This window comes from Choloepus didactylus, chromosome X (genome assembly GCF_015220235.1).
Source record: "Choloepus didactylus isolate mChoDid1 chromosome X, mChoDid1.pri, whole genome shotgun sequence".
Classification (NCBI taxonomy): domain Eukaryota; kingdom Metazoa; phylum Chordata; class Mammalia; order Pilosa; family Megalonychidae; genus Choloepus; species Choloepus didactylus.
The window spans coordinates 19,384,718-19,398,237 of record NC_051334.1 but is presented as its reverse complement, the minus strand read 5'-3'; the positions used below and the strand labels follow the sequence as shown (position 1 = coordinate 19,398,237).

Sequence of the window (13,520 nt, the reverse complement as noted above, 5' to 3'; positions counted from 1 at the left end):
AATGTAAGAATAAGCTGGCAAGGCAGCCTCATTTGAAAACATCAAAAAATTCTCAGATTTATAAAACCATTTTCTTTAAACATTAAATTAGACATAACTTAAAAATTAATGGAGATGGAGATTCACCGTGTTACATATTTAAAAGTTTCTCTTACCAGACTGCTTATTAACACAGGATGTCAACAATTATTTCAAGGAAAGTGCTCAGATTCTCAAAGCATTCGCAAACACAATTAATTTTAATTCATATGGATTTTAAAAGATAATTAGCTCTTCAGTTGATAAAAAGTGCTTTACATAATCAAATGGACAAGGCTGGGGCAAATTCAAAATACTTGGTAATTACCACAGTTCACAGTTGTATTTTTTCTTGTTGTTCTTTTAAGTGTCTTTTGTCCTGGGTATTGTGGTAGCTTTTATAAAAAGTGACAGGGATGCCAAATCATTTTCTCCACAAGTAAAAACCAGTTTAAAAGTTTTTTTCACTATGTTAAAACTCCCAGTCTGAAGCAAACACACCTCAATTCTATTAAAAGAAAACAAGGAGAAATAGAAGATACCATCTGTGTATTTTTACTCTGAATAAATCCTACTTTAACTTCCTAAATGCATACTAGAATTTATATTTTAGATACATATACAAAACCATGGATATCATTGAAAAATATAATGTAAATGGAATGTTCTTTGATTCTAATTTCACAACTATTCAACTGATCAAACATCTCTGGCTCAACTTGACCACTCCATATTTTGCATTTATTTCATAATAGCTTTTTTTTTAACCAACTTTGTATTTTGTGAATCTTTCTAAAAATTATTTTAAAATTTTCCTACCCTAGTAAGTAGAAAATAGGCTACATAGTTGAGTATCTTAGAGAAGTTATCTCTAGCTTTTTTTTAATTAAAACAATTTTATGTAAATTTTTCCTTACTTTAAATTAGTTCACATTTAGAGTTCTGACTCTGAAGTGTTGTTGTAACATATAAAAAGTTCTCCCTTAGTAATATAAATAATCATCTTGTCATTAATCAGCTGGAATTTTTTGGTGGATCAGGTTTGGAAGAACCTCAGATTGCCTCCAAAATTTACAAATAAATTTACTACATAACAACAATAATAATAGGTACTATTTGTTGAGTTACCATATCCAGAAAGTTTACTTGCATTTCTTCACTAATTCTTATGCCATCACCATCAGGTACTTATCATTATCTCCATTTTACATTTGAGGAATCTGAAATTCAGGAAGGTTAAGTAATGTGCCTGTGTTGCAGCTGGGATTCAAATCCCAGCTCACAATAGCTTTTTGACAAGATTCAGTGTCCCCTAGTACAGTACTTAAGTTCCTTTTGTGATTCAGTATGCTATCACGAAACAATATGGTCTATGATAAAAGAGTTTTCAAACAAAACAATGTTAGGGGCTTAATTAACATTTGGTAAGTAGGTAAGAGTTTCAGAGCTATAGGAATGCACTGAATAAAGTCTGCTGTTCAGAGAAACACTAATGAAATGCAGATGGCCATGCTAATCACTGCTGAGTAAATTTGAACAAAATAATATCACAGAAGGCATTATTTCTAAACTTGTAGCTGCTTATGGACATCTATTACCAAGCACCATGTACAGATACTGCTATAACAATGCTTTGAGAACAAAACATTTTCTCAGCACTGCATGGGTAGAGCAGCCGTCTGAAGTAGGACATTTGCTTAAGTCCAGAGGGGAGCAAATTCCTGGGGTTCACTTCAAAATAGAAGAGATGTCACCAAGACTACAGTTATGTGTGGCATTTTTGCCACTAGCTAGAGGCCTATTCTGAAAAGTAGAACCCCAACCCCACCCCCACCCCACCACACACCCCACTGGAGGCTAAAAGGACCCAGAAATTACAGCCCACTTTACCAGATTCCAGGGAAGGCAGGTCTGATGGAGAGGATAGCTACATCTTTGAAAAGTATTCCCAGGATTCCTCTCATGTCACATCTACCTCTGGTAGAAAGGCAAGGTGGATATATATATTTTGGAGCCAGATAGAAATCAATTCAAATCCTGCTCCTTCCACTTACTATTCATTCATTCTTCAAAATATTTATTGAGCATCTGCAAGTGATTCAATGTTTACTCTCCCTAACCAAAAGTTTCTTCATCTGTAAAACAGGGATAATTCCAGCCTTTCAGGCTGGGGTAAGCATTAAAGATAATATAGGGAAAGCACCTGGCACAGTATATGGAATGTAGTATGTACTCAATAAATATTATCTATTAATAGTTCTGCTTCTGAAGATTGCCAGAAGAATGCAACCTTATTCTTACAAAAAATAAAAGCTGACATTTATCATGCACTTACTATGTACCAAGCATCATTCTAAGTATACCACAACTCTATGAGGAAGGTAATATTATCTTCCTATTTTACAAAAATGAGAAAACTTGGATAAATTACTTAAACTGTCCCTGCCTAAGATCATACAGCTAGGAAGTGATGGAGCCAGGCTATAAACCCAGGCATCGATGCAAAAATTTTCTTAATTATACCATATACTATATGCTGTCAATTTTTAATAGGCAGAAAGTTTGAGAAATTTTAAAAAAATCAAGTCTAAAGGTAATTATATACAAACCTGAGCTATGTCCTTCACCCACTAAGTTGTAAATCCAATCCAGTAGGGAAAGAACAGTTGGTGTTAATAACTGCCCCTTATCTCACTTTTAAGGATTACAAATAACAGATGTGAGGTGCTTGAGACCTTACTAATTTGAGCAAATGAGGGGAAGAACCAAGCTATAGTATACAATGTTTGCAAACAAATCAAAAAATAAAAACCAAGATTCCAAGTATACAGAAATTCTAACTAAAAATACAATTCACTTATAACTAGCATATTTTCAGTGTGAAAATGACTCCTGGCAAAGTTCAGTACTTGAAAACACTTTATCCTCCCAGGTTAAACAATTTCTTCCCACTATCATTTGCATTATTAGATTGATCAGTAAACTCTTCCTTCACATATTAAGAGTAAACTATAATGGGAACCTAGTGAAATTATCACAAATCCCAAATAAATACAGTCTGAATTACTACGTTTTTCCCCAAAACAAACTCAAAGCATTACATGTAGGGACAGACTGGAGAGCAAAATTATCTAATCACAAATATTCCACAGAACCAACTTCTCTCTGCATGTGGTAATTCAACATCTATCTGAAAGCCTCTGGTCTGATAGCTAGAAGGCAGAGGCAGCCTTCTAGATAAGGAAACCGTCTGCTTTTGATTTAATGCAACACTGGTGCCAACAGAAACTGCCACAAAACTCACCCTGGCACCATTACGGAGAGAAATGTGGAAGAAGCATTTAGCTTGCCATACCATGTTTGGCCCTATGCCACATAGGCACCCGCAGGCCTGGAGGAAAATAGCAACAGGACAAGATGTTTGTTTTGAACATTATTAGCAAAAACTCTAAAACACTTCCTCTTTTATATGTTTTTAATAGTACAGTAGCCTGTTTTGAAAGCCAAAATATAAATGAACTACGCAAAAATTAAAATATGAATTTTCTGCTCAGGCAGGAAAAAAAAAATATTGCAAGTCTCCAGAACTTTCAAATATTTTAAAAGCAATATGGATGGTTGAAAGAAAAGTAAGAAATAAACTCCCATATACATTTAAAAGCATACCAAATTTATGACAAAAATTAAGCTGATGTTGTGGAAATTCAGCCTAATTACTTAAGGTCAGTATTTTAAATGTTTTTATTAATAAGTTACATCACAAGTCTAACAACTAACAACTTGCTTGAAGATGGATTCTTTCATGATCTTTGGTAAACAAGTTGAAAAAAGTAAAATCCAGGATCTAAGCCAGCCTTCTATTGATTTGTTGTAGGTATCACTTAAGAAAACATATTGCAAGCCCATTTTTAAAATAGCAGATGTATCTGAAACAAAATTAAAAGTTCAAATAAAAAAGAAAATGTATTAGGCAACATTTTAAAAAGCAACTAACTTAATGCTGGTTTCTTTTTACCTCCCCTCCTATCTGAAGACTATCCAGCCTACCCAATAAGACTGATTTCCAAGGACATTAATGTCATCTAAATATATAAAACAGGCATATGTGCTACACTTGATATTAGTTATGTAATACTGTTTTCATCATGGCAACCTATCATGAATTAATGTCATTGTGAGTTTTGGTTTTATTTACTAAATCATGGTTTTTAAAACAATTTTATGTTGTGACACAATAATTAGCAAACACAGAAAACTAAAACAGCAATTAATGTATGAGTAAAATTTGTAACTCAACAAATTTATGCAAATACCCATACACCCTTTCTTTCCTGAAGAGTAAATGAGTTAACAAAAACCTCTCTTAAAATTAATGATTGTAATTTAAATTGAAATTGAACAAGAAATTAAGTACATCTTTAAAGTTTTAAAAATATCATCATGAATAAGTTGCCTTGTAATTCAAATCAGGGTACAATTGCAATCCATTGTTTTCCAGCACTAGCTAAAACATTTAAGCCTGAAGGTATTTTATTACGAGTTAACAGACTGGCATACCTATGTTAAGACATTAAAAATTTCACTTATTCTGATTTATATGTTAACGATGCTTAATTGGGGGGAGGCATGTTTTATTCGGAAAATATAACTTACCTACTGGTGATTATCTAGTAAGATGCACCTCTCAAAAAAATCCACATGAGGCAGTTGATATTCAGCAAGCTAGTTTTTACAATAACCTTTTACATATATTCTTAGCAAGTACCCTTCAAAAATTAGTCAAAATAAACTTATATATCTGGTCAAAAAATTAGAATTCTTTTTTCAAAATCAGAGGCAAGGAAGGAAAATTATATAAGACTGATTTAAGATGCATCTTTAAATAACTTAATTTTATTCCTATTAATAAAAATAAAAATTCAACATGAAATATAATAAAGATAATGGTTCTCATTAAACTAAAGGGCTATTCTTCCATTTTATACTCCTAATTAACAAATAAAGGGTATTTTGTTCTCACAACAGAAAAATACATTTTAACTTCTTATGAGTTTGTTTTTTTTTTTTAACTTTTATAAGAGGACAAATTTAGGGCATTTTATCAATTTCACTCAAACCATGCATTCAAAAATATATTGTTTTTTTTTTTAAATACCAAAAAGAAGAAACAATTAGAAAATTTGAATAAAGGAATACAAATGCTTAGAAGGGGTATGTTTTACTTTTTAATAAGCATTGGGTCATTGTATTAGCCTATTGTGTGACATCAGCAATATTTAGAGCATAATATTTATCATATTTATAGTATTAATACAGAAGTATTATGGATTCATTGAAATTATTAATATTTCTTAAAATGATTCTAAACCATGATTTAGGTGTTTGAATTGGCTCTAGCAATACAACTGTGAAAAAATGGATGAAACAACTCTACTTCCATTTTAATCTGGCACACAGTATACAACTTGGCTCTGAAGTATCCATTAGAGTATTATAAAGGACTTTACGTGCATCATGGTTTAGGAAAGCAGATTTGCTGACAAACCAGTAATCTGTGAATAAATATATTTATTATTTCACTCAACAAAAGACTTTTTGAGTGTCTACTTTGCTCCAGACACTTTATTATGCAAAACAGATGGGGTCCCTGTCCTCAAGGAGTATAAATCTAGTGGGGGTTAGACATCAATCAAATAGCCATAGGAATTAATATAAAAATAAAATTTTGGCAAATGTACAAAGGAAATATACATAGTACTACTAAGAAAGCATTTCATTGAGGATTTCATGTGATTTAGGGAATCAGGGAAGGCTTTCCTGGGGTGGGAAGGGGGCAGTGCTTCAGATATAAAGGATGAGTAGGAGTTAAGTGGGTGAAGAAAGGAGGGAAGAGAGAACATAGTAATGCAAAGGCCCAGTGGTGAGCAAACAGGAAGAAATGAAAAAGGCCACTGTAGTTGATACTAAGAATGAGGCTTATGTTAAAGGCAATAACCAAACCTTCAAGGGTCTTATAGGCCATGTTAAGGACTTTGATCTTTTTATCCTAAAGGCAATGAGAAGTCATTAAATTGTTTTAAGCTGATGAAGGTGGAAGTGAGAGGACAAGATCAGACAAGAATCAAGAAGTTCATCCTGACTGCAGGTTGATGATCAAACAAACAAAATTAAGATGCTATAATTATTATGAACTTGACTGAAAACATATTTTGCTTCTTGCGATAACAGGAGAAAAAGAGACAGCAAGAGTGCGTTAAGTTTGCCTTTTCTAAACCCAACAATCACTTCTCAAATGTAGCCATAATTGCTGAACTGAGTGTACTCATAACCCTGGGAGGTCTGGGGAATGCAGCTTTAAACAGCTTGCTGCAAGCCAAAAATTCCTATTAAGCTTCTGGTCTCATCTTTAAAATCATGACAATTTTACTTTCTGCACCATGAATATAATAATCATGTTTGTTTTAATATAAAAATAATGTTTTAAAATACTTAGCAAAATCAACCCTTTGGCTTCCTTTTATCATTTGACTTCCATAACCACAAATATATACCATTTTGAGGAGCACAGGCCTATGCTATTCATGAAAACTGTGAATTCACTCACTGAATATTATTCAACATAATGATTCTGTATTGAAGACTACACTTGCGATTCGTTAATCAGACACTAAACCATGACAGTCATAAAAAATAAAAAAAGCTTTAGACTGCTTTTCTTTTTTCAAAATTACTCCTCTCCTTTTTAAAATTGGTCTATATGATCCGTCTTTCTAATAATCTTTATGGAAACTTATAAGTCATCGTTCACAATTAGCCTTATGTCTGAGGTGCTGTAGGGAAGTCACATGGAAAGCTAAAAGTCATTAAGAACAACAAATTAAACCTAATCTAAGGTTGCTCTGCTATAAATGAAAATGATAATTTATCATTGCTTTAAGAAGAGAATTAATATTTAAAATCCTATCTCCATTCTTCATGTAAGATTATGGATCAGTAAAATTTTAAATATCCAACAACATAATGTTAATGATGTAATTAATCATCAAAATAACTTATTTTAACATTATTTCCAAATGATTGCTGAGAAACAGATTAGAAACAGCTGTACAAATTCAATATACATTCTTTGTGGGCTTATTTTTGGCTGCCCAAGTTTTATAATGTGGCATTTATTTTAACTCAGGACATGAGAGTTTTATTGTCTTTGTGAAAATGCAGATTTGTTCTTGTACCTTTGTGCCACCTACTCATGCTCCTCCCTCATTTTCCCTCTACTGCCCATCCCTTGCCTTCAACCAGACAAACCTATACACAGCCCCTCTGGTTAATCACCCCATCTCAACTCTGGAGTCCTGCTCTAGAGTCTAAACGCTCTTGCATTTAGAATACATCCATCTTAGAATATTCCTTAGTTAAATAAGTAGCTTAAATAGTTGCTAAACCCCACTTTCCTCAGGATCCGCTTCCTTACTCACTAAAATCATCATCTTCTCTTTCCAATTGTGCTTGTTTACATAGTGCATATACTTTTTTTTTAATTTACCAAATGTACTAGTTGGTACTTGTCTCTGTCTTGGCATAGGTTTGTCTAGTCACTGTTGTCCCCTACCAAGGCTAATTTCCCCAAAGCAGAAAATAATTCATTTAAACCAACCTATTAAAGCACCTTCCATGCAGTAGTAGTGCGAAAATACTATATAAAAACCAAACTATATCTAGATATATAAACTTTTTCTTCCTAATCTGCACTAGATATGAGTGTTATCTTAAGGAGCAAAAGTTAATGACATTATAAATAAAATGTTTCTTGTGAACTAACTTCTACATATTGAAAAGGTAAATTTCTTTTTGGTGTAAAATGACAAGAATTCTGCTTACCAAAAATGGTGACTATCTAGTCACCCTGCAATTGAGAAGAAAAATCTAATTTTTCAAAAGGAAGTGTTATGATCAATTTCATTTTCAAGCTTACCATATTTTTTCTTATGATGCATACTTTTTCAAGTTCTTGCCAGAAAACTATTCCTGATCTCTCAAGACAGTTTAAGTCAAATTTTGACATTTTCTCTTCTCTAACTTAAGATAAGTTTCAACCTCAGTTCTGGGTCCTTCGAGGGGGGGAGAAAAAGAATTACAAACGAACATTATACCTGTCAAAACTTCTTTGCCCTATCAGACACATTGTCCTTACAGCATTTAATTTTTATACTGAATAGACTGATTTCATCACTGCATTTTCCTCTATTATAGAGTTCTATGCAAAATTTTGCTTTTATCTTTGCTTTTTTTATACCCTCAAGATGGCTGAGTCATCAGGACAGAAATTAGAAGTCAGGGAATGCTTCTTAAAGAAAATTTATAGAAAATGGTTTATAGTAAACAGGAAAGAAGACAGCAGTTGATTGTGAGATGATTTGACAAAAGGCTGTCTTAAAGATTTATATTATTTTAGGAATCATAATAATGCAAGATTGGTTTGGAACTAAGTTATAGTGACCATGAGAGAAGACCAGCAAAGCAGGGCCTGTTGATTGACTCTGAAAACAATAATAACTTTATTTGTTACAAAAAGGGATTAACAATCACTGGAAGAAAATGAGAGTGCTGATCCTGGAAAAAAATTTTAGCTTTTGTTATGAGAATATTTTGAATGAGTCTCAAAGTTGGAAAGGGTGTAAGAAGAAAACTGGAATTACTTGGGTGTGACGTGGGCAATGAAAATTAATAACAAAAGTCATAATAGGGGCCCAAAATGTTGAGAGGTTTTTGTTATTTTTCAGCAGGAAAGAAGGTGGAGAAGGACTGAGGACTCAAACAACTGCTGATTTTGAAATACTTCTAGGACCTGCAAGTGAACAGACAGGAGCTGAGAAATAATGCATTTTAGAGTAAAAGACTGAGCAGAAATTACAAAGTTATTGGCCTACTTTTCTGCCTATAACATTTTCCAATAACTGGTTTGCTTTTATTTACTTTGAAATGGCTTGAGTTTTAAAATTTTGTCAAAACCACAAGAAGATTGAATGTAATTTCCAATTGAAGAATATTGGCTTCAAAACACTAAATGATAAATATTCGATTTTTGCAAAAGATATTTTTATAAAATTTAAAAATTTTGAAGGTCTGAAAGATATCTCCAAATAGCCACAAGTACTATCAAGATTATCTGATCATCAACTGTAACAAATGTTCCACACCAATGCAAGCTGTTGCTGGTGGGGTGGTGTAGAAGAATCCTGCATTTTATGCATGATCATACTGTAAACCCACAACTTCTCTAATAAAAAAAATTAAAATAAAAATAACAATTATCTGAGATATAACTGCTTATGAGGGCTCATGAGGCATTCATATATTTACTAGAATTAACTTCAATACTGTCACATCGAATTTTCATTGTCAACAGAAAATTCAGAGTATTAGATTTACAAATAGTAGAGTTGAGTATGAGCCTGTTTTCATATACAAATAATACATAAATTTTATTTGTGTCTCCCTCAAATATATTTTAATAAAGAGATCAAAATGAATTGCAATGTATAAATGTTCCTTCATAAATAATCTCAAACATATGTTACCAAAGCTTAATAATTTTCTCAGCCTGTATTTTTTTTCAATTCTCCTCTATGATGACTAAGTTTCTATACCACTTCTATAAATTGTCTGTAATCATAAATATATGGTCATGCTATTCTTACATGCTTAATGGTTCCTTTTCTGTTCAGTGAAGAGAAAAATACCTTAGAGCACAAAGCATTTACCTTACTCAACAGAGTTATAACTATTTATTATGGCAAATAGCTGAAAGCATATGCTTTAAATGTTAAGGATGATGAAACAATCACATAAGTAAGGCAGAGCCTCTTGTGAGGAAGTCTCGCAATATTGCATTTTTCAAAGTCCTTTTCATTCTTTGGTACTGCCTTTATAACGCTATACATTATACAACACTAAATGAGGTCTATCTATTCTCAAGCTACAGCCTAAATTAGGAGTTGACTTTTAAGCATTACGGCATCTGAGGAAGTGATGAAAAGTATTTTTTAAATGTCTTGTTTATTTGGGAAAAGGGTAGGGAGGGGAAAATTAAGTTAACAGTCTAAGCTACAAGTTGAGGAAATGTTTATTTCATCCAACTATTTTTGTTTAATCTTATTTTCTGATAATATCTCAAATCAAATTTATATGAATATTATGGAAATTTCAGCAGTAAGTTGTTGGGATTTGAAATAGCCAGATAATTGCATCAATTATTCTCTTCCAGTCATATGTGTATAAAGACATAAAAATTATATCTTGGCTGCCTCATTGATCGTTTCAAATAGCTCTAAAATGCTTCACCGATGAAAACAAGTTATTCAACTTAAATATAACAACCATTTAAAATCATAACTAACAATGTTAGTCTAACTTCAAAGAAGCTGCATTTTAGGGTAGAGAGATTTTTAAAGGACTAGTGTACTGGAAAACTAATACTGTGTCAGAACATGTACATCATATGTTCTGCTTGCTTCAGTGGACCTAAACTGATGAGAGAGGGGAAACTGCAAGAATGTAACTGGGAGGGTGGGAGGTGAAGAAGATGGAGTATGCAACAATCACTACAAAGCATCATGGGAATTTGTGAAAGGTAGTCTCTGAAGGTAATCTGACTCCCATGGAGCCAAGATAGCTTTTTCTCTAAGTATTTCAGCCACAGACTCAAACTAAAGTGACCTTTTAGACAAATTCAAAGAAAGGGTTTTCGTTAAGCATTCTAGCTTCCTACATATGTCCTGGCTCCTTCTTACAGGACTGAGAAACTGAGAAGATAGATGTCTGTCTGAATCTGTGAATCCAGGGGGAAAAATTCTGGTGGGAATCTAGGAAAGTGGAATATCAACAGCAAATAATGGAAAGAGAAGAAGAAGCAGAAAAGATGAGCCACTGCAGACTTTGTCTTAGTCATCTTTATAACCCCCCAGGGCACCTTAGCACAATGCACCGCATACAGAGGGGGCAGTCGATAAATAATGAATTTGATTCAATTCAATTCACTCACATGGTACTGTGCTTTGCAGTTACAAGCACTTTCCACATATTAGAAAAGAAAAACACAGTAAATGAGAATAAAGGGTAAGTAAGGGAATAAGAAAATAAGAATAAACGAAAATCCACAAGAATAAGGAAGAGGCCGAAAGGGTTGGAGAAAAGAAAGGGAAAAAAACAGTTTCTCCCTTTCAGTCTCAATCCCTTCCACCCTTCCACCCAGTCTCAATCACCTCACCCTTCGTTCTAAAGCACCTGGGGCTTAGACAGTCTGAAGGCTAAGCAAGCCCTAAGAAGGGAAGGCTTCCTCGTCTTCTGAACCTGGCATTTTCACAAATAAGCCTTCAGTCCCTGACTAATCTACCTAGGGTTTGTGCCCAAGAACCCCCACCAACAGAATGTAACGTCCCCCAAGTGTGGTCAGAGATCCTTTATTCCATCCCATCCATCCCCTCTCAGCATTCCCCAAATCTTAAGGAAAGACTTGGGCCTGGGGATGGGGGGGAGGGGAGCAGCCGTGGTGGTGCTGGTGGGGAGGGGGTTCCTCTATGAGCCCCTTAGCTCAGACAACAGAGGGAGATAGTGAGGCAGGAAAGCCCAGGGAATAGTCACGTTTGCAACTAGGAGGGCGAGTGTCTAGAACTACGGTAATCAGAAATTGCCAGGGGGGGAAAAAAAAAGGTGTGTGTGTGTGGGGGGGGTTGTCTTCACGATGGAAAATACGAGGGGGTACTTAAATGCGCATCACCTTACACCTGGCATCGGGCCCCTAATAAAAAACCGTGGGATCCGAAGTCCCATCCGGTCTGAACTGGAGGGGGCAAAAGACTAGGGGGGTGGAGGGGGGTGCGCAAGATTGAGCCCAGATGCCAGCGCAGATGCTGTCCCAGGGGAAGCATGTTTTCCTCTTTCTCAAAGTAGCATGCACACCCAAGCATCCTTAGCCCCAGCCTGGGGGCTGGAGGGGGGGGGGGGCTCCCTGGGCCCAGACGGGGGCAGCCCGGTCCTGACCCCATTATTCGGGCTTAAAAGTTGCCGGGAGAGTTGGAGCTGGAGAAGGCACCTGGCGAGGGCGGGCGCTGAGGGGTTTCCCAGGAACAAAGGGGCCGAAGAAGGGGCTCCCGGGGGAACAGGTTCCGGGGGCTCCTCGTTAAGTGGGGAGACAAGGGTCGCCAAGACTTGGGGACTTTGTAGAGAGCGGGGAAGATACGCCAGGATTCGCCGCCCAGTTCCGCCCTCCAAGCAGGTCGCCCCCGCGCTCTCTGCGCCCCTCCGAGCCCCTCAGGCTGGGGAGCGACGGGTTGCAGACAAAAGGGCACCGGGGAACCCGAACCCACGCCAGCTCCGGAGGACTCCCCGCTGCCTAACAGAGTACCACGATCTGCGCTGGAAGCCCCGATGGCGGGGCTCGGCGGCGGCGGTGGGCGCACCCTCCCTAAGGCGGGCATTACCTTTCATCCAGTCCACCACTTGACTCGGAGACCATTTGCTCACCGGTTCCATTATCAGAGCCATGGGGACGCGATCGGTTCCGTGCGGGCGCGGAGGTCAGACACAAAACGAACTCAATCGCCCGAGCTGCCCTCAGGTGGTCTCCCTTGCTGGCCGCTGCCTCACTGGGCGGGCGGCGCGGAGAAGGTGGCTTTTGTGTACAGGGTGCGTCGCGGCTGTAAACGACGGGCAGCAGCTATGGGAGCGGCAGCGGGAGGGAAACGCGCCGGGTTCGCGGCCCCGCGCCGGGTCTGCTCAGTCCACTGTGGCGGTGGCTGCTGCCTCCGCCGCTTCGCTTGGGTCTCGTCTTCCCCAGGCTTCAGTTCATGGCTTGCGCTGCCAAGGGTCGCGGTGCTGAAGGAAGGAGTCGCCGCCGCACGCCCGCAACCAACTTGCCCGCTTGCCTCGCGCGCGGGAGTGAAGCCCCCGGTACGACACGCTGCCCGGCGGAAATGACGAGGGGCCTCCTGCCACCCAGAATATCTCTCTGCAGCCCTCGGATGCGGGGCGCGCGCGCCACGAGCCCCCCGCCCGCTCGGAGCCGCGCGGTCCCGCCCCCGGGGCCGACGGCAGGCGCGCGAGGCGCGTTCGAGTGCGAGTGCGAGTGCGCGTGCGCGCGGCGACAGCGCGGGCCGTGAGGCCCGAGCCCGGGGTCTGCCTGTCAGTCAGTCAGGTGCGGGCGGCTACCTACGTCCCGTTCCCGCCCTGGGAGCCCGCGAGGGACAGAGGCGCGCGAGGAGCGCGTGCGCGGCAGTGCCGCGAGGCCCGAGCCCGGAGTCCGTCCGTCAGTCAGTCAGTCACTCAGTCAGTCACTCAGTCAGGTGCCAGCGACAGGAGCGCGGCTTGGAAGGGCCCCTGAGGGAACGCGGCGGCGGCGGCGACGGGACGGGCCGCCCACCAGTTGAAAGCTGACTGCTGAGGAGGCTGAGGAGGTACCTGCGGCCCCGCCGCCGACGGGAGGGGGACACCGCGGAGTGCGGAGT

General features: G+C 38.2%; 1 protein-coding gene across 1 annotated transcript in view; it reads right to left on the bottom strand.

Annotated features, from left to right (window-relative positions):
- CNKSR2 (connector enhancer of kinase suppressor of Ras 2) overlaps positions 1-12,996 on the bottom strand; it is a 308,883-nt gene extending 295,887 nt beyond the window's left edge. The window contains 1 exon segment of the mRNA XM_037821616.1: positions 12,498-12,996. Within this exon segment, the coding sequence (XP_037677544.1) occupies positions 12,498-12,561 (64 nt within the window). The 5' untranslated portion in view covers positions 12,562-12,996.
- Positions 12,997-13,520: the final 524 nt, after the last annotated feature.